The 27,395-nt window shown below is 38.7% G+C and overlaps 1 protein-coding gene across 4 annotated transcripts in view; it reads right to left on the bottom strand.

Annotated features, from left to right (window-relative positions):
- Positions 1–839: 839 nt before the first annotated feature.
- SPECC1L (sperm antigen with calponin homology and coiled-coil domains 1 like) overlaps positions 840–27,395 on the bottom strand; it is a 113,850-nt gene continuing 87,294 nt past the window's right edge. For all 4 annotated transcript variants that reach the window (XM_090062337.1, XM_090062335.1, XM_090062336.1 and 1 more), the window contains 3 exons: positions 13,247–13,363; positions 10,968–11,027; positions 840–8,609 (listed from right to left, as the gene is read on the bottom strand). In XM_090062337.1, the coding sequence (XP_089918463.1) occupies positions 8,520–8,609; positions 10,968–11,027; positions 13,247–13,363 (267 nt within the window). In that variant the 3' untranslated portion in view covers positions 840–8,519. The remainder of the gene's footprint in view (positions 8,610–10,967; positions 11,028–13,246; positions 13,364–27,395) is intronic.

Below are 27,395 nucleotides of genomic sequence, written 5' to 3'. Positions count from 1 at the left end.
GAGCCACCAAAAAAAAGTGACAAACATTAAAAGCTTAGCAGATGAGTCAGCAGTCTGTTGGCTACACTGTACTTGCCTCTAGAGAAAAATTAGGAAAATGGAAGAACTCATCCGATTTCTGTTTTATTTAATATTGAACATTACAAACTCCAGGCCACATTGAGATACATGGTTGCTTCTTGTGATAAGGAATATCTAATGTATGTATTTAAGACCCTGTTGCTATCAAAACACTAATCACATTTATTTGTTACCAGACTCCAAGCCTCACTTTAAATTACTTTTGTCAATGCCATTTTATTAAATTCAAATCTTACCTTCAGAATTCTTATGTACCGCTATGTAAAGGGATTCCACTCTCAATGAACTGAAAGGCTACAAAGCAAGAATTCCCTTTGTGGAGCTGTTCTGAGGTACTCACATCTCCCTATGGATGCTCCCATTCCCTAAGAGAATTTTGAAAGAGTAGGAATGTAAAAAAACAGTTATCCAATTCAAGCACAAAACCAGCAATTCAGAACAAGTTAACATAAAACAAAAATCCCAAATAGATATTTTTATCAGAAAAATCTATGGTTACATGTGACTAAAATATTAAAAATCTTTAGAATAGTTGCTTTACATTATACTATTATGCTAAAAAAAGCAAGAAGAATTCACAAAATATCAGGAATTTCTGTTACCCACCTGTCTACAATTTTGCACTCAGGTCACAGTGTTACAAGCCTCTCCCTTACAGTGTGTTTCTGAAAGCAAGAAAGTGAGGGTGACAGAATCAAACAGTTTAACTAGATCTCATTTTGTAGTGTGGCTTCTCTCTCAAACAATGCAGCACACAGTTGGAGATTTGTAATCTTTATTTCACATATACTTAAGAAGAAAACATGGCAACATTGGCAAATTGAAGGCGTACATACTAAATACAAATACAGAATACATTGTTATGTATAAAGAAAATACCTGGATCTTTAGCAGTCCTTGCCAAACTAAAAGCATATTGATTCCAAAATCTTTAACTAAAAATATGCTTGTCAAACTTTTAAGTCCCAATGATTAATGGATTGTGCCTTTTGAACTGGAACCAGGATGAAGTTTAAATTTAAACACATTTTGGATTGCTTTGAAGTCTCAAGCTCAACTAGATGGGATGCAGGAAAAAAATACTAGCATTTCCCCCTTTGCCTTCAAGCCCAAATTCATGAACCAACCATGTACTTTAAAAGTTCAGTTGTTTCCTGAAAGCTTTCAATTATATCCATAGCATGTGTTTGTATGACTTCTGAGAGGGGGTACTAGGAAGAAGAGAAAGTGCTTTTTGAATAGGGCAAGAATCTCAGCCTCCCTCCTGTTCCACAACTGCTACTCGGACAGTCCATGTTTCAAAGTATATATAAAAATTAACACATTAGGAAAAACCGATCGAGAAGTTTTCCAGAATCACTTTTCTTGTTACAAGACTGTTGAAGGTCACTGAAAATTCCCTGTAGAACACTTATGCCTTGCAAGTAATGACAATATTAAAGGCAGTAGTATCACCAGCACAGGTTGCATCCCACTTTTAAAGATAATGTAGTTTGTATGATGCCAAATGGAAAGAGCGGACAATAAAAATCCATTTTTGTTCATTGCGGGGCAGGGCAGAAGAGACCAGGGAAGGCTTGTTCACACTACTGCCACATCTGAATCTAAAGTACCTTTAACGTGTCAAGAGTATAGTTCAGTCTACCAACTGGGTGATGCCAGTTAGTGCCATTATGTTACTTTGATGTGGGCACCTCTCCACTGGAACCCCAATCTGGTTTTAAACAACTTTCACACAGCTGCTAGCAACTTAAACTGGGTTTGAAATAACAATTCAAATGGCAAAATGCTCCAAAGTCACTGGAATGCTTCAAAATGCTTGGAAGCCACTGGGGTAGAATGGGGGAGGGAGGGGAATGTGCCTACTGCAGAGGCCAGGGTCACCCCTGGGCAGCTCCCCATGTTGTAACAAGCTAAAAGTCTCACACTTTTCATTTATTTTATTTTTGAGACAAAAAGATTTTTTTGTTTAGGAAAACTTCAGCAATTTTAAAAATTGCAAATAAACTGGTATGCTATATTGGTCTAAATAGGAAGCTGTAATAAACTAATATGTTTAAGGTTGATGTGCATATTTAAAAGCTTTCAGGATGCTCATGAAACGGTGGTCACGTACATATTTTGACAGACATGTTACTTGGGTAGTTTATCATGGAAAGTTATATTTTATTCACTGCAGTGGCCCCCAGTTCATCACCCTAATTGAAAATATATCATTTACATATTACTTATGAATAAAGCCTCCAGAGAATGTATGTCTGCAACATGAGGGAAGGAGGGAGTTTCTGTGTAAGATACAGACTTAAAAAAGTAGAGTTTTGACCATTAACTGCTTACCCTTTAAGTCCTCAGTACATAAACTATGGATTTGAGACAGTGATAACTCAAAAAGTGTTTCCTGTGGCATTCTAGGTACAATATAAATACTACAGGCACATGCTTAAAATCATGCATATTATTCATTGAAAAGAAGAAAATGCACATAACACAACATATTATGTAACTGCAGCAAAAGTCAAAAGAAACAGTTCATAATCTAGAACTGTAAAACAAAATGGTCAGTTCAAAATCCAAAATATTAGAAAAGAACAATAAATCTAAACCCCTGACAACATTTCTTCTACTTCATTTAATACAAACTATTCCTTCAAAAATACTAACAGAAGCAAACACCCCAGCTGAGAACTTATATTCCATTTGTCAGCTTTATGTGAATGATTTTGGCCACACTGAGACCCCTGAAAATAGGGGATAGAAAAAAAAAAATCTTACCCACAATAAAGCTGCCTTACATATTCTGTAGGAGATTCATCCTACTGTTGTTCTGCACCCAGCACTTGCATAGTATGCAATGCTCTGGCAGACCACGGTCCTGAATCAATAAAGGTCAGGAATATCGCAAATTAAAAATACACTGCTTTAGCTGAAGACAAAAGACACCTGACAATCATAACAATTATTATTCTGTTTTGTATGTGGGGAAATATTTCCAATGAAAGGAAAGGAATCACATGAACTTAATTTGCTAAAACACTAATCCTGTCAAATTATAAGTAAATTGGAAAGCTTCTTACCCCAGAAGTTCGCAGAATACATAAAATGAAAATCACTTCAATACTCTGCTTAATGGGGCAAGCCTTCTGTACAGAAGTGTATATACAAAGATCATTTAAATGATTGGGGTTAGCTCCCTGAATGCACTTCACAGATGTTCCAAGTGCCTAGTACACTTACCTTTTGACAGTTACCAAATGTACTCAGTTACTGACCTAGATATTACAGATTAAAGCAAAAGGTAGGGCAAATTCTACAACTTCATTGTAAATGTCTAACTGATCTGAACTCTAATAACAGGAGTTATTAAAAATTAAATAAGAAATTAATAACCCTTTCTACTACAAAACTCACCTTTTGAATGTAGGACCACCTTGTAAGCAACACTCCAGAAGAAAAGCTATTATAGAAGCACATTCAATCTTAGATTTTTTTTTTTTCTTTTCTTTTCTTTTTTTTTTTTAGGACCACGAAACACATTACAGATGTCTAACTATTTTATTTATTGGAGAGCTTACCAGACAAGTGGTCTGGTAGCATAAAGACTAGGTGTGCTGACTGAATGGTTGAAGAGTTCTGATTGTATCTGTCGCGGTAAACAAAATGCATGATAGTGTTTCTAAGACACAGGAATGACATGTCGGTTTAACAATACCCTGTGCTAAATCACATCTCAAATCAGTGCTGGTGTCCCCCTTCGTAAGGGATTCATACTCTAACCATTCACCTTGAGGCAAGGCACTGAAACTGTAGGGTTTGGAGGAACATAAAGGCAAAATTGTTAATCATTGACTATATCATGTCTGGAGGAAGATCATAAAATGAATTTAGGAAATATATTACTACTCTAAGGCCTGTTTTCTTCAGCAATATACTTAGGGCTGTCACTTGATTCAGGTTCCAGATGAAGGGACTGATATTCCTAAAGCGACCCACAAAGGGATACCTACTCATCAGCTTAGAGGCAAGCTCTGTTTCCAGAACAGCCATGAATAGAACAGCAGGAAAAACAAAAGCCACTAATAGAATACAATCCTATATATCAGTTTAAAATGGAGTGAAGTCTCTCCCTTTTACCCCTTCAAATTGCACAGGGACTAGAGATGTAAGGATCAAAGAATGTTGTTCCACATTCCATACTAGACTTGTCACTGAGGTCACCTTACAGGAGAACCTCATTCCCCTCCCCCCCTAAAATACCAAAGACATTTGATAATCAATTTAATGTAATTATTAAAACAGCTCTTCATAACCGGTTAAACTACTACTCCATGCAAACCAAAATTCTGCTCTGTTTACATGTGTAAACCCAAAGTAACTATTGAAGAAGTCAACAGAGTTGATATGGACTCACACCAGTGGAACAGAATGGAGTTTGGTGGTTTTGTTCTGGCCCGTGAAAGAGACCTTTCTGAGAAAGAGATGGGATATGGGAGAAGGAGAAGGGGGTAAGGTGGCCTTTAGGAATACACAAGACAACTTAAGCTAGAGAAACTTTATCAAAAATTTGTAAAACAGTATATATGGTAGTGTCATTATGAACATGACATTCTGGGATGTGGTTTCAATTACCAAATTTTGCTCACAATCTCTAGCATGTATGCTGTGATGAAAGGTCATTATGAAGTCCACTGGACTACATGGCTAAAGTTCATGCATTAGTGTTTCTAGTTAAATATACCTGAAAACCATATCAGATGCATTTTACTCATTCTGAAGCCATTTCACTTTTATTTTTGGTTAGGATATCAAAACACTCTAAGACAGTCTTTCTGAAAAATCAAAAATAAAATATTCCTTCCCAGCGCCACTTGAAGGTAAATAAAAAGCTGCAGCTGTTCATTCAGTCCATCATTGATATACCATCACCACAAACTTGATACACTCTGGGACTGGGTTTTGACATTTTATGTTCTACAGAATATGTTTCACTTACAGTATTGCTACACAGCACAGTACACCCCTGTGATACCTGAGCTAGCTGTAAATGAGCTGTAGCTTGCTTCCCAGTAGTAGTATAGCTACAATAGTGTTGTGCTCTGTCCAAGCTAATCAGCCCTGCTGACAAACAGACTGGATTAGGGAGAGTTAGCCCAGGTACCTTAGTGCCATGGAGACACACCCTTAATGCCATTCAGATAGTAGCAGAGCTGTCTGCATTAATGTCTGATAACCCTAATTTGGTTATGTGCATCTCTGGCAGAGATAGTCATCAGTAACACTGACATACAACATAGGCATTTGCAAGGCACATGTTAAAATACAATAAAAAAATCTACCATATCATGTTTGGCCTTCTTAGTACATTCAGAAATATTTAAGAAATCAAAAAATAAAAGTCGATTAGAAAGAAGTCTGCACTTTATAACGTGCAACAGAACTGGCCTTCCAGGATGCTGTATATGATACGTTTGCATCATGTTGAAGCATACCATAGTTATCCAGAAGGGTTACATCATTATTCTTCTACTTAAATAGCAGAAAACTTGTTTGAGCATTTCTGAACATTTGCTGCAAACTGTAGCAAGGATTTCTGTTTTACTTCTTCCATGTGTTTCTTGAATCCTTCCGCATTGTCCATGGTTCAATACTGTATTTGTACACATTCAGATACATCTCTAGGAAAAGCCTATTTATTCAGCCATGTGCTTATTTCCAGATCTGACCTACAGCACAGGTTTATCACCAACACAAGTAGAACTTCAAACATACAAAACAAGCAAGCAAGCAAGCAAGCAGACAGACAGATCATGCCACCCAGCAATCTGCAGAGTTCATTTCACAGCAAGGTTTTTGTTCATTATTTAAAAGTTTCCATCTCTGAAGACTCCCAATATCCCTGTCACAGAGCGTAAGTGGATGCATTTAAAACGCTACAGTTGCCCTTTTATGAATACTTATATGATTATTATTTCAATTATTGACAGATATAACAGTCCAAACAAATAAAGTTCATAGACAGGGCAACAGAAAAATAGGCAAAAGCCCTAGGTTCAAACTATATTAACAGAATAAGGTACTAGTAAAATTTACACAAAAGAGTATTGTTATTTCCATCCAACAGAACTTTCTTTTTCTATTTTAAATGCAATAAATAAAAACATAATTGTAGAGAGGTACCTTAAATTCAAAGGAAAGTGAGACTATAGCTTTTTGTGGCATAAATGTGCAAAAATAGGAATTCACTGGTGAGATGCATGTGACCTTGACACCGTACAATTCCAAACCAATCTATTAATCCTGTAACTTAAGTTTCAAGAAATAAGTAAAAATACCAAAATAAGCTGCTTTAGAAGGGAAAGTTAAATTTCAGTCTTCTATTAAAGATGACTTTTTTTCATTTAAAGTTTCTTATGCAAGTTTTCTCCTGATTCATAGCCTGAGACTATTTACCTACTTGTAGGGATAACCATCCCATTCCTAGGGGAAGTAAAGCATAAGTCACCAGAAATTGCTGCTCTGGAAACTTCTCCAAGTGCTTCTACACAGATTAAATGATTCGGGGTGGTTGTTACATATGATAAATAAAGGCATTTTCATTGACATTTGTTAGAATTTAAATGTTAGATGAGCTTTTTGAATATTAAAGTGTGCTAAGTCTTTTTTTTAAATGTGACAGACACGGAAATGCTCACTTCTTCAGAACCCGGACTCTTTCCACCTGACTACAGCTTTGATCTGAATCAGTATTTTTTTCTTTGTGACAATTCATAGCACACTTGCATTCAAGGAATTGTTAACATCTAAAACATTAATTTCAACTCTCTAGAAGAGTTATAGGCGCTATATATGAATGGTGGAGTCATCATTTCTAATGGTTATCGAGTTGGAAGGTTAAACGTACATATAAATAGAGGTCGTCAGAGAACTAACTTTGTAACATAAGGCTTTCAACTCACTATCAGAGGTTCTTTGCTCTGGCTTAACTGTTGATAAATATTTAGGAAAGAAAGTGGCAGAAACAGTGGTAGAGAGAAAGCCTTTCCTTGGCTTGACATGTATAGGATTGCAGCAAATATGCTAACACTGCCCATCAGCTTGACACTGAAAACGTTTCTGAGCTGCTGATATTCTGCACAGTGCCCTGAAGTGCCAAGATCTAACAACTCAAGGACTGTTAAGGCACTTGCTTGAATTCTTTTGCCCAGAGAGTTTTGTCACATGAATTCGTGGGAGAACAGAATTTGAGAAGAACAAAACTTTACAATTTTTCCTCACAAGCATGAGCTTTGGGATACAATATTCTAAATCAGAATAGTTTACATAAACAATAATCCCTCCGCGGTTCTTTTCTTTTCATGTCTTGTCTTCTTTGAGTCAGACCATAATGTGCAAGATGAGAGAAAAAGCATACATGCAATATTCAAAGGAAGACTGAGAAAAACTGTCCCATTACTGCTTCTTCCTGAAAAAATCTCTTTGCTGAGGAAACTCCCATTCCGATGGCATGGTAAGAAGTCAGTGACATCTTATGCTTGTATTGTTGTAAAAGAAAAACCATAGGATTTCTCTGTGTGCTATACAGACAAAAGAAGAAGAGGGAAAAGGACAAGCTGTACAACCATAAATTCTGGATTAATCTCACTAGTTAGAATGGAAGCACAAAATTATATGAAATATGGATTCATCCAAGTACAGTATACCCTGAACACCAGGAGCTGAGTGTGCTAGTCCTTATAATCCATTAGATAAAGTTGGAAGCCACATTACTGTGTGACAGAGGTAGGCTTAGAACAGTTATTTACTGAAGAATCCTTCTGTGCCAGATTTGTCAAGATGGTAACAGTACTCTCCAGTCAAGTAAGCCCAATTGGAATAAAAGCTTATTTTCCTAGAATATTGTGCATATTTTAGAGGAGGAAAAAGAGTTATAAAGGCAGTAACTGAATTATTTTTAAGAATTTTACTGTCTGGGGTGCAGTGAGCATGGGTAAAATATTCACCCAGATTCTGTGGTATCTAATATTGTAGAAAAATTGTTATTATGATGCTCTGTCATCTTTTCCTTCTCATATTTTAGCTTTACATTCAGTCTTCTATATGCTACAGCATTCACTTACTGCAGTCTCTTAAGTATGAAAGCTTCAGGATGTCTGGTGAAAAGGCAGTTCTTTAAAGTCCAGACTTACTAGGCTACATGATTATTTTGGATACTTTAGTAACTTGGGATATTCCAAGCACTATGGTAGTGATTTCTTACTTCTAGCTGTTATCCAAGCTTTACTGGCTGAAGCAGTTTGAGACAAGCTTTGACAGTGTCACTGAAGTTAGAGAGATTTGAATGTTGCCAGTTTTCAATGAAACTGGGATTAGCATTTCAGTCAGGTTTCCATCTGGTAGCTAGAGTTGGCTCTACTCTGAAAATCTCTTGAATTACCAGGGTTTCAGGTTTCAAAGTATTTGTAAATTGCTGTAACATACATCATGACATTCTGCCAGTCAGGACGCTCAGTTCGCACCATTTCATTGATGTCCTGTCACAGAAAAAAAGATATGCCAACATTAAATATTTCCACCTTGTGAATTCCTGCTACTGTTCTGCTCATCCAGGCATAAAACTCCCACAATGAAAAAGTCTAAAGGAATGAGCTTTCAATTTTATTCAGTGCTTTATCTGCAAAGACTGGATGGTAAAAGGCATTTCACAACTTTAAATTTCTTGGGGCATCTGTTGATGGTTATCATGTTACAGAAAAGCAACATTAATTATGACAGGAAGTATCAGAGTTCAGCATCAGAACCAATCTCAGCTTTTTTCTCATTTAGCATTACTACTCCCAGTCAAAACTACTGTTTTTACAAACAAGAACCCCAACCTTCAGCTGACAGAACATAAGTTGGCTTGTGTATCCATACATGCATTATCAGCTGGAGGGTACTATTTGTTGAATAGTAACAAATTTAACTGTACAAAGGATGGGAAATAACTAACCAGATCTGACATTTGGTCTTTACACTTTTCTTGTCAAATCTCACTTTGCAGTACATTAATGAACTCAATGTGGATTTTGAACTAGGAAAAAAGTTGGCAATTTATTACCAAATCAAATATACCCAGGAGGGAATATAAAACATGAGCAGTCAGTTCCTGCATAAACAGTTATGAACTGATCTAATAACTATTCCACATAATGTGAAAAATGATTAAGTAGTAAATAGAAGGAATGTTTCTTGATCTACAAGTTAAATAGACAACAACCTAACAGACGAAATAAAAAAGGAATAATAGTTTTTAAACCCTTCCTACCATTTCTCAAGTTTATTTCTTAAACCTCACCCATAATCCTCAGGAGAGTTTAAACAGAACCAGTTGATTTGTTGGCATTTACTGTGAAAGGAGCTGTGAATAAACACCTTCGTTAACAAGCAGAAATGAAATAACTCCCTCTAGTATTACTATTGTTAATCTTTATATATGTAATGACTGTTTTCCCACAAAAAAGCATGGGCACAAACCACAGTGTGCTGCACATACTGGTAAACAATTTATCTTATAAAACACAGGTTAGGTTTCCATACAGGTGATTTAATTAATCTGATTTTATAAATGTGTCTGTAGGTATAGAGATTACACTTTAAGACTATTTTTAATTTAACAAGTTCTATGCATCCTGCATAATCCTAGTCCTAGAACCCTTATGCCCTGTAACATTACAAGACAGAGAAGAGAGATTTTTACTGCAGCTAATTCTACATAAGTATTACTGCAGTTACTCTAATAGTTTACGTCTTACATCAGCATTTGGTAAGAAACTTCGTGTTTCAAAGATCACTATCTTATACAATGTGACTCAGTCATTTCCATTGTGAACAAATACAATGGCTTCACAGAAGCTTTGATAAAGATCACGGGAAGCGTTATTTTTACGTGTTGAACTATTCTGCATTATCAGCTGCCAGGTCTATAGAGCTTTGCTAGAATTCAGTTTACATAAGTCGCAATGAATTATCAAGTAAATTCCAATTCTAACACTGGCATTCTAACTGGATTGCTGGAGTAATTCACTCAGGCTTGGGTTTCTTAGCCCCAAGTTTTCAAATAAAAGTTTTCTTTTTTCTGATAAATGCTTTTATAATGGCAATTAATAATTCTTTCCAGAACTGTCTGTGAATTTTTTCTTATAGAGGGTCCAAAGGCTCTTAGCTGTTAACTATTAAGAGAAACGACGTTAAATTAAGAGGTAAAATCTTAATTTGCTTTTCTTCAATATGGACCTTGTTTCAAATTTTCTATTGTGTTTCCTGTGGTGGAATATGAGGATAAAGACTGCCTTAATACCAACAATACGTTGGACCAACAAATTGGTCCAGCAATTAATGTTTCACATAAATCATAACCTTCACATTGCACTGAGAAGCAGATGAGTTTTCATGGGTCTGAGCTGAATGTTTAAGAAATCCAACACACTTGAAACAAAGTCAAATCTAGAATGTAGTTTGTTTTTATTCTTCAAGGCACTAGCACAGATTCACAATACGCTGAGTAAGAAATGTTTGGTATCTGCAGACCTTCCACATCTAACAGGCAGAATACCTGCAAGAGATTAACCTGTGCCCTTCTTTAGCTTCACTGTATTGCTTTGAATAGAAATATTTTCTTAGTTGGTCACACACCCGTTCTGTCAAGAAAAAAGCAAGAAATGACCAAAAAACCCAGAAGATACCAGTAATGCCCACATAACCGTTCATATATGATTACAACCGTCAGATCAGCCTATTGCATCTTGGGTCTAAAGCATGAAAATCTGTGTGTTACACAGCTTCCAAATGTAAAGTTTAAAAGATATTTTATGAACAACACATGACCTGCTTAGTGTGCACCTAACACTTACCAGAGTGGATTTGATCCCAACACTTTCAGCAGCTTGAAAAGCCAGAGTGAAATTCCGCCTCTGTAAATGTGATATAAAAATATGTTAATCAAGAATAAAGAAAAACCTTTTGAAAATTTAGTAGGCTTCTTACTTGAAAACACTTCTAATAAAATCCTTAATTAACTTTAGTTAAAGCATACCATTAAGACTTGTGCCATAGAAGTTGTTCTGTATCACAGACACAGGAGTCTTTCGGAAATATTTACCACCCTCCTGACTCGAGGATAAAGAATTCTGAAGATGACAGCTAAATCAAGTGCTAACTGAAAATTTTGTCACAAATCACACAGGAAAAACCCCATCAGATAAAAAAAAGTTTTTTCCTAGTTTTGGATGGGGATGGTTTTATATCAGGATGGGTAAGAAAGAAGCAATTACAAGGAATAATACTTTTTTTTCTTTATTTGACAACATTTATTAAAAGAGACTACTAAGCAGAGTTCAGGAAATTCCATATTTATAAGGTTCTAAATTTCAAAATTTCATAAACTGCATACTTCAGTATTACACACACACACACACTTCTATGTTGTTTGATAGAAGTGTGGGACAAAATGAATTGGCAGTAAGGGGTTCTGTTGATTAAATAACAGCCAGTTTTACAGAGGGTGAAATTAGCATTCAGGAAGAAAGTATGCAATTATTCATCTTTCCTAGGTATTCCCCATAATATTCCCTCCATTTAGTAAAATATTATGTAAAGCTGATTTTAAAGCCAGGGTCCAAAATTAAACTTTACTAGAGATATTCACTTTGTTTTTGTCAGCCTCATCATTATACAAAAGGTAAAATTTTAATAGTTGTATGAACAAGAGACAAATAATTCAATTTAATTTCAAGTAAAAATGTGTTTTTCAGAATAATAAGAGGTCAAAAAAACTGCAGCACTAAATCTTGGATGAAAGAGGGAATGTAAGAGAATATCTTCCACAGACCAAAAAGGGATATATAATAAAAGTTATTATGAAATAATAAAATCATTTAAATATACTCAATGGTGAGAAAATAAGAACTACAGGACTTATTCAAAAGGTGACAATTATTTCTTCACAAAAATTGAAAAAGTATAAGTGATCTCTTGGCATATATTCAGGAAAGCCATTTTGTATTTGTTAGGATGTTTCAGTGTAACTCTGGAGTATAGTCTTAATAGGTTCCAATTACAACAAGGGATTACTTGTTTCCTTAAATGATACTTAAACTTTTTTTAAAACTATTTAATTACAGAGGAGGAAAAAAAACAAACAAACCCCAAAACTTTTTTTCTGAACATGACATGACCAGGCTGGGACTGGAGAATATTTGCCCAACTGGGGGGCCTAGCCTGGCTCCCCTCAATACCCCAGCAGAGGTAACTGGTGAGGGCTGCAAGGCAAGAGGCTCTGTTCTACGCCCCCCTCCAGCGTAGGCCGGGCATAGCAGCCCGACAGCTGCTGCTGCTTCCCTCCCTCTCTGATGACAGCTGCAAGTGTGGAGCTCAGCTGGTGCTTGCATGGGTTAATTTCTTGCATGATCAGCCATTTTAGAAGCACTCTGCAGCTGTGCACATGTGTTAGGTCATGGCTGTAGATCTCTTTCAGGGCCAGATCACACAAAACGTGTCACTATCTGCATCCATAAGGAAATGTCCTGACTTACTGCCCACTCTCCCATTCCCCAACCATTTTTCCTGGCTCTTTCTTTAAAGAGCCACTTGGTGCTTCTTCTTCCCTATGAGAACCAGAACTTTCAACATGACCTACTTAGCTGAACTAATAGCTTTGTGTTAAGAAGAGAGGAAAAGCACATAACCAAAACCATCTCAAAGTGTTTGAGAGCCGCACTGTTCTCACTCTCCCTTGCCCTTTGCATGGGTCTGTGCAAGGGTCAGGGGAGTACCTCCTTCATCCAGCTGGTGAACTGAGTTAACTTCTTATTAGCAGGACAGCTGAAGGGGGAGGCAGGCAGGGATGACAGCCCCTGTCATCAGCTCTCTAGTTTCCCTTGCTGGCAAGTACTGGCAGAGCAAGTTTTCAGGGTGCTTTCTCCCATGCTGGATACAGAAGGAAGTCCCATGAAGCAAGTTACTTGTTTGAGTGATAAAAATGATGTCTGCCAGAGGCCCCAGTAACACAAATACCAGCCACCTTCCTTGTGTCAGCTCTTCCACCTCTATGAACCTCTCACAGAGATGCTATGATGCATTCTAAGTGGTCTGTATTTTCAGCAAGTCTAAACAGGACTTTCCAATACTGTACCTTGTCCTGGCTGTTCAGCTCTTGATAGGGAATATGAGCCGGGAGGTAAGTATGGAGGACTGCGCAGAAGGCCAAACCGTCGTTCCAACTGCTGCTGAAGTTTGTGATGTCAATGTTCTTGAAGGGGAACAAAGTTTATATATGCAAAAGGTTAAATTCTAAAGCATTATTTAGTGATAAGCTACAAAGCAACTGGGAAAGAAACAATGATAAAAAACAAATCGTTCATGTTTTTTGCTCCTAGTTGAAACCACTCCATTTCCTGTGTTTCCAAATAGCTCTCTCTTCCAATTCTGGAATGGTATGAATTCAAAATCTAACACTGCTGAGTGCGAGAAAGACAAGGGCATAAAAGAGCCATCTTTTCCTGTCAGATGATCACCTATGGAGCATCTTCTGTCTTGCCATTCAAGACAGATGCTACAGATGCGTGCCCATTTCTGAATGCTTATGTTCCACCAAGAAAGGAATATTTTGGGAGAGTTGAACATATGCCAGCAGGAACAAAATACAGTTAAATATTTCTGGTTTCTTTTAGTAGCATTGTAGGGTTTTTCTTGCAGTTGTCATGATACGGAGAATTTGAGAAGCAAGATTTGTGAGATCAGGTAATATGTTTCATTGGTTCAACTTTATAGCTGAGAGATACGATAAGCTTTCAGTGCTCCAAGGAAGGATGTTCTCTGCCCAAAATCTTGTCCAACATCTCTCCAAACCATAAAATTGGCCCAATAAAACATATTATGCTTCACCATATAAATCCTACTTCCAGGCTTTTTGGAATCATAAACTATTATGGTGGTTGACCTGTTTTGTCAAGGAATGGGAAGACCAGATTTTTCTCTTTTTTCTACTGTATTACTAATCAGAGAAAAAGACTGATCACTGACCACAGCTATTTTCTCTTCTTAAGAATTTTATTTTCATTAGAGAAAGATAAATGAATGAGGAGTCAAAAGATTACACAAACTAGTTGCTAATTCCTGATGAAAAATTAGTTCGCTGGAACACTTTCATCACTGAACAGCTGAAGGAAAAGTTCTTTCTGAATGAGGTGTAACAGTAAAATTCCACATTCTGTAGTTGGTCACCCCACATACCCTTCCCTTTACTGTTCCTACAGGAAACTCAGTAGCAATGTTAGATGCAACTTTTTATTCAACAAAATTGTATAAAGAGTTGTTGAAAAGAGTGAATAGGGTCTGCCACAGGAAGTTATGAAAAAGATGCTTAAGTGACTGTTTTAAAATTACTATTGATTTGGCTTTTGGCAGCTAAACAAGGGTAAAGAGCTTAATGCCACCCTAGTGAATGTCAGCCAGTTTAGATTTAGCTGATTAAAATCCAATTAAGAACTAAAACAGCCAGCCTATCCTTTAAGATCCAAAGGCACATATTACATGTATTAAATATACTTCTCCTTTAACTGAAGTTAAGTCATGTTCTTCATATTTGTTGTTCCTCTAAGCCTGAAACAATTAGCAATCATAAAATCCAGCAAACAGAAGAATCAAACTTATCTACCCCACAGCCTGATGTTCATCACAGAGACTCACAGAATACTAACTGTAATAATGAGTCATCCTCGGTAAATCTCGAACAGAAGCGTCCAGAGTATTAATATGCCAAATGCAGTAAAACTAAAAACATCAAAATTATGGAATTGCGAGACTCAGGTTTCCTGTCTTATCATTGAGGGTTTAGGATCACAAATGTAAAACAATTGCAATGTTCCCTAACCCTCCCTTTCACATCAATTTCTGCAAGAGTACAAGGGGAAATCTTCATTTCCTGCTTAGCTTCAGCCTTTTTTTTTATACAGTCTCTACAAATACAGGTTCAAACTATAGTGATGTAAGCGTACGTGCTTAGCCTCACAATGCCTGAAGGCAACGGTCTGAGCATTGCTTTGCAATCCAGCAGCCTGCTTGCAAACGGAAATGGCTTTGTTTGAGACCTCCAGTCTGTGGGAATACATTTTTTCTGCACAGCCTCAGCTTCCTTCAGACACAAGAGCAAAAAAAAAAAAAGAAAAAAAAAAGAAAAAAAGTCTCCCTCCTTTCCCTTCCAACAGCCAGGAAGCTGGAAACCAACTGAATTAATTTGATTTGGTTCTCAGATTTCAGAACTAGTTCAACACTACCTGAACTGAGGGAGAAGGGGGCCTTTCATTTTTAGCTAAGCCACCAGGCCAATTTTATACAACAGAGACCAGGCCAACTTTCAAAGATGTTAAGAATCAAAGCTATAGAAATTCCTTGATACACAAATATAAGTTGCTCTTTGAAAAGTTCCTCCCCCACCAGCATGACATGCACTGCCGAAAGCTTGTAACCCAAATTAAGCTTTTAAGGGCTCTTCTTTCTAGCCAACGTTGGTTTGCAGCCACCTACCTTTGAAGTACTTGTTCATTTTTTTATTAATCAAAACAAAGCTGCAGATTTGGAGTAATGATAAACTGCCCAATTTTACAAGATAGCTACCTACCATATGACTATCATAGCCACTAAAATTGAAGAGTATTTTTTTTTATGAAGTCACACCCCATAAATGAAAATAAATTACAATATGAAAGACAGCCCATACAAAAATAATATGCAAGTCTCTTCCCAAGAAAGAGCCTGGGAGGTGGGGAAACGGGAGAAAAAAAAAAAGACAAGCTGGGTTGTGGAGAAGTCATATTATAACATTAAATGGTGTGGCCCTATATGCATTTGGCTGAAAAAACTGTAATAAGGTTTAAGAAATTCTTTGACTCTAGACTGCACCACAGAACATGCAATCACATCTTATGTAAAGACTGGGGTAAATTTAGTAAAAGACAGGTAAGTGTAATTAAAAAGGCAAAAAACAGAAGAAAGTTGAATACAACTGAACATTTAAAGAATGCCTGTACTTAGTGTTGTTATCCCCTAAGCTCTAGCAATTTGAGCTGGGAGAATAGTCTCTTCATGTTTGGCAACACTCAGCCAATATTTCTTATGAGCAGAAGCTCAGTGAGTTTATACAGACAACAGTTGACTGCAATAGTCTACCATAGAAATAAGGCCTCTGAATATTTCAAAAATTATACCCAAGTAAGGAATATGTTATCCTGTTTCTGCCTTCAACATTAACTGTCACATTCGCCTAACCCTGATGCCATGTCACCTGGCCCAGGGAAGCCCCATGGGCTAAGGCCTTGTGTGCTAGATTGGACAAACAGGGCAGTGCAGGGCCCAAACCCAGTGCATGGAGACAGGCGAGAGCAGTGAAGGACCCCAAGATGCAATCCGGACACAAGAGAGCCAATCTGGGTGCATAGGCCCATCCTGGAGCATGGGGTTCCATCTGGTCCTGTGCCATTCATCTGGCCTAGAGGGCCAAAAGGTTGGGCACAACTAACCTAACCATATTTGGATATGTTCTCTGGTCCTATTTAGAAAAACAGTTGATCACAACAAGTGATGATTATCATAAATTCACCCATTTTATGTGCTCCCAAACAAATGGTGCGACTGATACAGCTGTCCATCCAAACACAAAATGAATACCTGGTGGAGGACCAGGTTGTTCCTACCTCTGTGGAGCTCATGGCATGTATACGCTAGAAAAAAAGAGCAGTAAGTGTAAATCTGGTATTTAGGAATTCACATTTAATTCTCATCTAATTTTGCCAGTTTTATAGAGCTCAGATTCAATTGCTTTTTCTGCAGCCTATGAGCTTTTGAGTCCAGGTTTACATATTCTGAGCCAGGATTTCTTCCAGAGTAGAGTTAGGTGAAAATTTTCAGACTAAATGATTTTTCACAAGACTATACTAGTTTTGATGAGGTTTTGCTGGAATAAGGAATAAGGTTTCTGAGCTCCAGAATAGAATTTCTAGTCAAAATTGGAGAGAAACCGATTCACAAGAACCGATGCTAGTGTGGAGTAAAGAAAAGCAAGATTCTACAGCAAGTCTGCTGCTCTGCATGCCTGCGTGCATGCTTTTACCCTGCAGCACATTAAAGTTAACTCGTGGTAACTCAGCCTTTAAAATAAAAAGTAAATCAGATTTTTATAAACAGCTGTACCTGTTGGAGCCACGTCTCTAGCCACCTACGAGTCCTCATTATATCCACTGCAGATTGTGGAAGAGGGAGGTAAGGCTTCCTCAACCCCCTCTCAGCCCTTTTGCCGAGAAGAAATCCCTGCATCAGGTCTCCATATTTGCACAGATGAAATGTAGGTGCGTCATGTGGACACCTCATAACTAGGAACCTACTAAATTTACAGTTTTGCAGAAACAGCAACATCTGGGATTGTCTGCAGAATCAAAAAAAAAAAGCTTGCTCCCCAGTTGGAGCCAGTGGTCCTCACTGTTGGGAGGGAAAGGCTAGCTGGTAGGGCAGCATACAAGAAGACAGCTGCCCTCTGGTCCCTCTACCCCCTGCCAAGGCCTCTCTGCCAATCAGTGCCAAGGGGCAGGGCCACTGTGAAATGACTGCAGAATCAGAACATCACATCATGATCAACCCACGAAAACTGTTAAGTCCCCATTCCTGCACCCCCTTCTGCCGTGACTCAGGTAGAACCCTACTCGTAACTGGTCACTGAGTGACTGTCAGCAGAAATTTCATGCATAGTGATCAGCAAGCAGAACCATACGCCTGGAGAAGATGGGCAAGGGAGATATTTCTTGAATACTGGTTAAAGCTACCCTACTGAAGCTTGCATCTGATTTTTAGGCCTGAACCAGTACACGGAAAGTGGTAAAAGCATGAACCAAATTCTGCATTGTTGCCTACAAATCTCTTCTGCCAGCAGTGCTTTACTGTAGACAAGCCCCAAGATACTTCAAGCTCACACAAAAAAAATCTGGTTGTTCACTCTGACTTATTATTTTTCTTATTTTAATTAAATTAATGATAACGATTATAAGGGGCAGGGGAAAAACGTACCAGGGAAATATATGTACAAGAATAATGATTCATTTTTGGACAGCACTTGGGGACAGTGTTCAGATATACCAAGCAGGCTACATTAATTCTCTTAACAGGATTTGAAAAGTCAAAAAGAAAGGGAGCTATGCTTCATAGAATCAGTGAGTCGGAAGGGACCTAGACAGATCTTGTCCAACCCCCTGCCATGGGCAGGAAGGAGCCCTGGAGGTGGCAGGGGTCATAAGACCCCAGCCAGGTGCCTATCCAGTCTCCTCTTGAAGATCTCCAGGGAAGGTGAGAGCACCACCTTCGTAATGTACCTCCATTCTTTACTTACAGTCTCAGTAGGACAACAGTGCACATCTTACCATCTAAATCAGGGTAGGCAATGTTTTTGGATGGAGTGCTAAAAAAACCACAGTATCTACCTTGTAAGGTGCTGGAGTGCCAGCATGCCAGAAAAACAAAGCTGGGGAGGTACATGGCAGGGCACACTGCATATTAACATAGTTAATAATAAAATGTCGCTTTTTTCAGTAAATACCAGGTTTTCTAAAAATTCTAAACCTGGTGATAATAAATAAAACTTCTTATACTACCTTTGTTCTTGTGTATTCTTTTTTGTTACACGTGATGAGAGAGAAAAAAGAGAAAGAAGAGAAAAAGAGAGAAAAAATAGAAAGAAGGAGAGAAAAGAGGAGAGGAGAAAAAGGGAGATAGAAAAAAAGAGAAAAAGAAAGGGGAAGAGAAAGAAAAAAAGAAGAGGCAAGAGGAGACAACAGAAAGAGAAAGGAAAAAAGAAAAAAGGAGATAGAAAAAAGAGAAGAGAAAAAAGAAACAAAAAAGAAAAAAGGACAGAAAAAAGAGAAAAAAGTAAGAAGGAGAAGAGAGAGACAAAAGGGGAGAGAGAAGGGAAGAAAGAAAAAAAGAAAAAATAAAAAGAGAAGGAAGAAAAGAAAAAAGAGAGAGAAAGAGGATGCATCTCTTGCTTGCCCATGTATCCCACTGCTACCAGCTCAGGCCCACTTGTCCAGGGCAGTTTCTGACAGGGAGAGGCAGTGACATCCCAGCCGCAGCCACCAGGGCCAGGGTGCTCAGGCCTCCCCGATGCTCCCACAATGGGGGGAGCTCAGGCCCAGGGCTGGAAGGGAGGAGTCAGCTGGGGGTCAGGCAGACAAGATTTCCTATCCCACCTGGGCAGGGGCAGCACCAGGGTGCCAAGTGCTGGGCTGGGTAGTCAGGGCAGGGTCTGGGTGGCACAGGAAGAAGCAAGAGCAGGGGGAGGCACTGCGAGCTGGCCAGCCTGACTGGGCACTTTGGAAGGTGGAAGCTGGAGGAGTGTAGAGCTGGACAGGAAATGGGAGCTGCCCTGGGGCTCCGCAGACTGAGGGCACAGGGGGCAGGTGAGCACCCAGTGGCACCCGATGTGGGGCCCAGCCCTGGCAATGCAGCTCCGTGGGGATGGGCTGCAGCCACCCTGCCTGTGAAAGGATGCTGCATGGCTGAGACAGAACAAGAGGGCTCCCCGCTCCAGGCTCAGCCTCCCTGCACACTGGGCACAGCATGAGTGGGGCGGAGCCACCCCTGCTGCAAGTGCCAGGCCACAGGCTACCTGTGGGCCCCAGGAACAGCCACCGCTGGCAGCGCTTGGAGCCAAACCAGCTGGGAGCCTCCAGAACAGCAGCCCTCCACAGTGCTGGCCCCAGCTTCGCCCACCGGCAGCTCCCCTCCAGGGGCCAGGCCGGGCTGGGAGGTGCAGCCTGGGGACAGGGGGTGGAGTCAGCACAAAGCAGACAACCAACGTTCTTGCTTGTGTTCTCCTGACCGCTCCCGTGCCCGCTGCAGCGCTGAAACCTGTGGCTGCTCTAGAGAGCCTGGAGCAGCAACTTAGAAAAAACATTTTTTAAACAATTTCTTTGCATACCTCCTGCTGTGCCAAGGAAAATGTCTCCATGTGCCATTAACTGGCACACATGCTGAGGGTTGCCTATCCCTGATCTAAATGAATGTGGAGAAGATATTAACTTTTTCTCACCAGGTGCTTTCCCCAATTTTTAATTATTGGACTAAGGAAGTATACTTGAGTAGCCTAAGGCCCAAATTATATTTTGCCTTCAACAAACAAATACTGCATTAATAATGAACAGCAATTACCAGCACAGTGAAGAATCCCCAAACAGGCAAGGCATATTCAAAGTACTGTAACAAAACAAAATGTGCTTAGAAGAAGTTGAAGTGACCAGAAATCCTACGGGGTTCATTATAGCCCATCTTCTGACAGAAAGTCAAGACCGCAAAAAAGACTGCACTGAATTTCAATTGTGCAATCCAATTGCAGAGCCAGGAACATATTGGCTCTTACAAATGCTTAACGATCTTAAAGTGGAAGATAAGCAAGATCTGTCGATCGAGTTCTCAACTACCCTTTGCTCTTGCACATGCTGCTCTTCTAGAACATTTCTGATATACTGGTATTAGAAATATTTTGGTACATTAATTGCCTAATGAACATAAGATAATTTTGCCTTCTTTACTGGTATTAAATACTGTACCTTGTGGGTGGTTGCAGACATTAAAAACAAACAAACAAACAAACAAACAAGCCATGTTTTACCAGAAGAAGCAGCGTGTTACTTTGACCTAGCTCTGCAGTGTCTGTATAGATAGGGTGCTTCAGTGGGGCTTTTTGGCACTTTTAGCTGAAGCTAAGTCAATCAGCTATTAGATAAAAGCCCCAAAAAAAGCCCCACTGAAGTGCTTGATCTATACAGATGTTGCGCAAGCGGCATTCAACTAGTGTGCTGCCTCTTCTGGGCACGTGGTGGGATTGGAGCAGGAGCATGTTGAGTTTAAAGTAAAGTGCCTGTTGTTGTTTTTTAAATGTCTGCAAGCAGCGTATCTGTCCTTTGCTTATTCTTTTGTAGTGCAACTGGAACAATACTAAATATAGATCCATTTAAAAACTATTTTTCCATTTTAAATTGGGACCACTGACTTCCTGCCCATCAGTAACAAGATATGAATATTCCAATACATTTCATTCTTGCTACACTATAAGAGGAATTTAACAACCGCATAGTCTCTAGCCCTAAAAAATGACTATTGTGGGGGAGAAGAGAAGAAGGATTCCTTATGAACACAGTGTCCAAATGTACTGGCCTTCTTTTATTACTTCTCAAAAATCTAATAAAATTAAATGAAATAAGTTGCATTAGTGTAAATGAACTGCTAGTAAACAAGGGACTAGTTCCAACATGTCCTATCATCAAGGGAAGGAGGAACAAAACACTGTATATTCAAATCTAGAGATTGCTGGAGTTAGAAGTGGTTTTAGCTTCTACTCACACTTTTATCATTTGTCTTTCTGGAATACACAGAGTACTAGCCCTGGATCAGAAACCCCTAAGTGCTAGGCACTGTACAAAATATTAAATAAGATGGTCTTATTTCCCAGAGGCCTTATAATCTAATTATAAAAGACAAGAAACAGATGGATGCAGGTGATAATGAGTCAATGCTAACTGGCATGACAGGCAGTAGTCACAACACAACAACCTAACCACTACCAAGTTTTCTGAAGGCATCATAGCGAAGGAGAGATAATATGAAACATGAGAATACCTAGGAAAATGCACAACAGTATTGTTTGAAAAACTGATGAATAGATGACAGAGACTGACATTATGGGCCAAGCGAAGGCATGAGTCAACCTCTCAATAAAGTAAAATGACAGGCTGGTTGGGAATAAATTGGAAAAAGAAAACAAGTAGCTCAGATTTGGTATAGAGAAGGGAGAGCCAGCAGATGGATGCAGGGAGGAATTTGTGACATGGGCAAAGCAATGGGCTTGGAAAATCCATTTGCCACAATGATCTCTGCAACAACATCTGGAACAGTCACATCAGCAAGCAGGACTGTATTTGTCAAGGCCAGAGAAAAGAATGTTGCTATAAGAATGATGGAGGGATAAGGTCCTGGCTGTGTTTTCTTTCTATTCACACCACTAAACAAGGCCTTATCTTACATGTGTCATGCAGTAAGGATCTGTAAAATGTACTTAGCCTGGATATGAGGACTGAGAGATGGGTCTGAGTTGAAGAGGATGCCTAGCTTTTGGCAGAAGAGGTAGGCAGGAAGATGGTGGCATCCACAGTGGCTGAGAAAGGAGGTAACAGAATATGACATGCCTCCAAGTTGTGCAGGTACCTTTTATGGTTTGACAGTTACAATTTTCTTCTCTTTAAAGGGAAAAAAATACCTCTCCCTCTCCCGCCCCCCATGAAGACACAAGAAGATGACTAGACACACACTATCAGAAGCTCAACCCCATCCCCCACCCCAGTCCCTTCCAAAAGAAAATAAAGACTATTTTTCACTCTAATGTTTGACTTACAATAAATTTCAATTTCATTTAAATGGCAACATCCCTAAATACACACAGCTTTAAATTTTCACCATAAAAATAGTGAAACATTCCTTTAAAAAGAAAAAAAAATCAAAACTTAAGTTTATTTGAAAAATGTCTGCTTCAAAAAGCTTAACAGATGAGCTAACCAAGTTTCTGGACAGACTATAGAACGCCCTCTTCTCTCTAGGCCGTTCCTGTCAATTCCAGCTTCTATTAAGACAGCAAACAGAAAACAAATCCATCATCCAAGCATGTTAATACACTCAGAGAAACCAAATGAAATACAACGGAAGGAAACAATTAAAAAGGGACCTGCTTCTATTTACAAACTGCTCTGAATGTTAAGGATGACTTTTATTACCTAAGTGAAGGAGGTGTGGCATGGCTTGACGAGCTCCCTGGAAATCCAGGAAGCAAACAGGCTGTCATCTGAATGAGCAGTTTTCCCCATTCTTAAATGGTCCTATTATATGTGCACAAGGTGCAAATACACAACTGGCACATTTAAGGACTGTGGAATTCTTTAAAATACCTTCAACTACTTATTATATTGTTGAAGGAGCGCCCTGTAATGAAATTAGCCTACTTTTAAACAAAAGTGGATCATTACTTACATTAAACTGTTAAGCAACCACAGTAGAAGTGTGAGCCTAAAAGCTTCCACAGCATTTCCTCTTCATTACAGGTGCTTATATTTGGCTATATTAAGAGGAGTCTCACTGAAAGACAATTTGGAACTACTGTTTTGGATTATGGGTATTAAAGCAATAAGCAGAAGCAAATTTTCTGGCAAGCTATCAACTGAAAACTAAGCACTGTCAGAGATGAATGTACTCTATAGGAAGTATGGCAAGAGGGCCGCAAGTCAAATGTTCAAATGTAATACATTTTCCATTTTTAGAAATTAGCCATTTTCCAATGCAGTTTAAATAATATCTAGGAGTTACTTGAAACCATCTCTGGCACTGGGGAGACACTGCTCATGAAAAAACAGATGCATTCTTCACATAACCTGCTGTTGCAGCTGCCTGTAGGAGATGCAATGCCCAAAACAAAAGAACATACATAAGTTATGGATTTGTGAAAATTTTGACTTGGAGGCAAAGATATGGGGGAAAATGGTAAAGAAGTCACAAACTGTTTAAGCCCATAAGCATGTTAAAAGCTTCTAGCAGACAGGTTTGGGGTTTTCACACTCAATCACATTAAGCATTTCTAATGCAAGTTAGTGTCTGTCAAACTACAGATGGCAGAGCAGCAGCATGCTGACTGAAACGAAGGGTCTTATGGTTCAATTATACAGGGTGAGAAAAGAAATTGCTCCAACAAGTATGAAATATAGAATAACCTGTTGCCTTAACTGAACATATTTTAACGGTTATATAAAGCAAATGAATTATTTTAAAACCTCTCTCAAATGCATACGAAATAGATTCACACAGTTCAAAAATTGAAAGAAAGGTGATATACTCCTCATACTAACCCACCTCCCTCACTTCTCTTCCTGCTCTAAATTAACATGGAATCTTATGTAATTGCAAAAAGGACAGATTATCTTTGTCTATGAACCTGATCTTAAATAATATCTCTAGTGCTACTGGCTAGCACACCTGACACCTATCACCTGGTCTCTAATGTGCAGCTATGAAGCAACAATGAAATGGGCTGACCTATTTCCTCAGAGTACATATCCAGAGCTGTCTTCAGGCTCACTCCACTGCTAGATCCCATAGGTTGTTTGAAGGAATATGGTACACATCAGCTAGTTCTCTGGATCTGGCTCAAAAAGGCCCATCACCACACATTAAACAATTAGATAGGGTATGGGGTTTCAAGTACAGGGACCTATATTTAACCCAATGCCAAACTGTAACCGTTAAAATTAGTTCTAAACCTTTTATTAAAGATACAGACAAAACAGCAACACAGCTAAAGCATTCAAGTATAGCTTTAATTTTAGCAATAGTCTTTTAAATAGCATAACAGACTTTTGGAGAAAAAGAGTTATTTGAGATGGGCTGGAGCTACTGTTACTGAAGTCTGATTCTGCTCCTCTGAAGCATCATGGCAGATGCACACAAAAGAAGAGCAAAGACAGAAAAGGCAACTTCTGTTTCCATTACTATCACTTTCACCTTGTATACTATGCAACTGGCTGCTTTGATATCTGGGAAAAGTATGGGTTAGATTAAGACTTGCTTTTAATTGCGTCTCTGGTGAGATTCACACCAGCGTACTGAAAGATGCAGTCTCGGATGACTAACTTGGATGAAAGAAAAAAAATAAGAGAAGGAAAAGGTCTTAGCAGAGCATAGGCGAAAGCATAAACACTTGTCATTTCAGGTAGTGTTCAGGATTTAGCCAAAGCCAGAGGATGCACTATCACCTGGGTCCCTCTCTGTGGCTTACAGTGGTTCGAGACATCTCTGAGGATCAAAATGAAGGTCCAGCAGTATTAGGGAGGATTATATAGTACTACAGGGAAGAGTTGAACAAAAGAGTGACCACAATAGCAAAGTTTATTCCTTTCAGTGTCTTGGCATCAAATTAAGGACCCCCAGCAGGGGATGGGGCCAGAACAGCCCATCACCTCTATTTCGTTCACCAATTCAGTCTAAATATCCAATGTGTTATTTTTTTTTTATCTATTAACTTACAACCCCACACCTCTCGTTTACCAGACATGATCTCAACACAGCATTTGGGTCATATAAGCAGACCTTGTTCCTTGAACTAATTCAGCTTTTCTATCTTTAACTTCCACTGACTTTTGTTAAAACCACTTGATACAAGCCAAGTGGGAGTTCAATTACTTAGGACAATTCTGACTATAGGTTTCTAGAAAACATCCCTTTCAGTTAACTCCTAAAAGACAGTGACAGAGCAATGGAGCCCGATGCTTTATTTCAAGAACAAAGCAAAAATGGTTTACTAGTGGTAGAGGTCTAATCCCCCATGGACTAACAAACACTTTGTTCTTATTAGCCAGTAATGCCACACAGCCCCAGCAACTTCATGGACTTTTATCTACAATGTACATTTAGATGGAAAAAAAATCAAAATCTAATGCTTTATAGCATAATACATAGATTAGGAAGGAATTTTCATTCTTTCACGAACAATTTGCTTGGTATAGTCTGTTTTCTGGTTTCCTTTCCAGATTCCTCATATACATCCATATTGACAATGCTGGTGGAAAGGTACCATACTTCACAGATTAATCAATCCTGCATACCATCCTGAGCTGCATTTCATTTCTCCCGTGCCTTTTGCAGCACTGTCCCTTGGACTCCTGGGGATTACCTTCTTTAAAACTTCTTCCCCTCTCCTCTTACCTTTGTGCTACTTACAGTAGGGACTACCTCCAATGCTAATACCAGATTCTGCTATAGCCAGGTGTGTTTCAGGCTCCAGGGGGGAAGTGACTGTTACTGATCTTTGTTGTGAGGACTAACAGGGAAAAAAACCCTGACAACTAGCCCTAAAATTGGTCTGCTTTGCATGTCCAGTCTTACAATGGGTTACGGCAAAAAAAAAAAAAAATCACACTTCTGCAGTCAATGCAAGCAGTTATCCAGACTCTGAGTTGGGGTTAGTTAGCTCTCAATCCCTTGATTTAAGCTGACATAGAGGAGTGGAACACCAAAAACATTTCTTGAAATGTTTCGGTTCCCAGCAGTCCCAGTTGCTTTGGTAGCAGATATTAGATGAACTGACAGAGAGGAAGGCAAACTGCAAACCAAATTTTATGTTAGGCTCACTCTTCACCATTGAAAACAAATTGTTCCACTGGCATTTTTCTTCTGAATACTTTCTATATTCAATTCAGGCAAAACAAAAATGAAAGGAGTTTGTCCTTTCAAGAAATCTTTTAAAGTTTTTAATACTTCAGGCAGTTATGGGCAATGAGACAACTTCATACTTTGCTCTAAGTTTTGTCTTAATTAAAGAAAACAGGTCTGACATCTCTTACATTAGAATCCAACCCAAATAGAAAAAAGGAAGTGTGTCCTTCCTCCTCTGCACCATTTTCAATAACTTTTTTACAAAAGCCCCATAACTTGAGATGAGGAAAGATGAGTTTTGGCCATCTGAATACTTTAGTAAGTCAGCGAGCCAGGGCCAAGGAAAGTTATTTAAGACCAGAATATTTTTACTTATATAAAGCTGTAGGCTGACAGTTTTCGCTTCCATCCCCCTCCCCCATTCTTTGCTACTTTGAAAGTAGAACAATTTAGAATATGATCTAATTTCACATTTTAAAAACTTCTCTTATCTACAGACAGTTTTAAAAAGTAAGTTCAATTAGTTTATACACCTTACCCATTATGGTCGTGCTGTACAGCCCTTTTTGGTAGGTTCTTTCGGTAGAATCTACTTGAAGACATATGAATCTGTTATGCTATTTTCACAATTTTTCAAGATTATTTTCAAGATGTGTTTAGTCTGGTATTACACACACTTATCTCTCCATAGTCAAATTACACTGCTGATACCTGATGTGATGACCAACAAGCAAGACTGATGAATAGTCCTAAACTTGCAAAAAAAATAGCTCTTTGGTTATGGAATTAAGAACAGCACCAATGCCATTTATAATTCTGTGTTTGGTTAGCAACATAAATACACCAGGTTTTGGGATTTGTTCCCAAAAATCAAGGAACTTAAACAAAAGCCTGTGTAGCATAACAGGATTACCAGCAATGTTATTAAGTCTAGTTTCATTATCTACACTCTGTTGTCATTTACAGAATATGCAGTAACCATTAACCATAACTAACAACACAAAAGACAAGCAGCATCTTCAGAAGGGATTGCCTCCATGCTTGGACTCCCT

This window comes from Crocodylus siamensis, chromosome 9 (assembly GCF_052110815.1).
Source record: "Crocodylus siamensis isolate JL-2025a chromosome 9, ASM5211081v1, whole genome shotgun sequence".
NCBI classification, from domain to species: Eukaryota; Metazoa; Chordata; order Crocodylia; family Crocodylidae; genus Crocodylus; species Crocodylus siamensis.
This window is presented reverse-complemented; position numbering and strand designations above follow the sequence as displayed.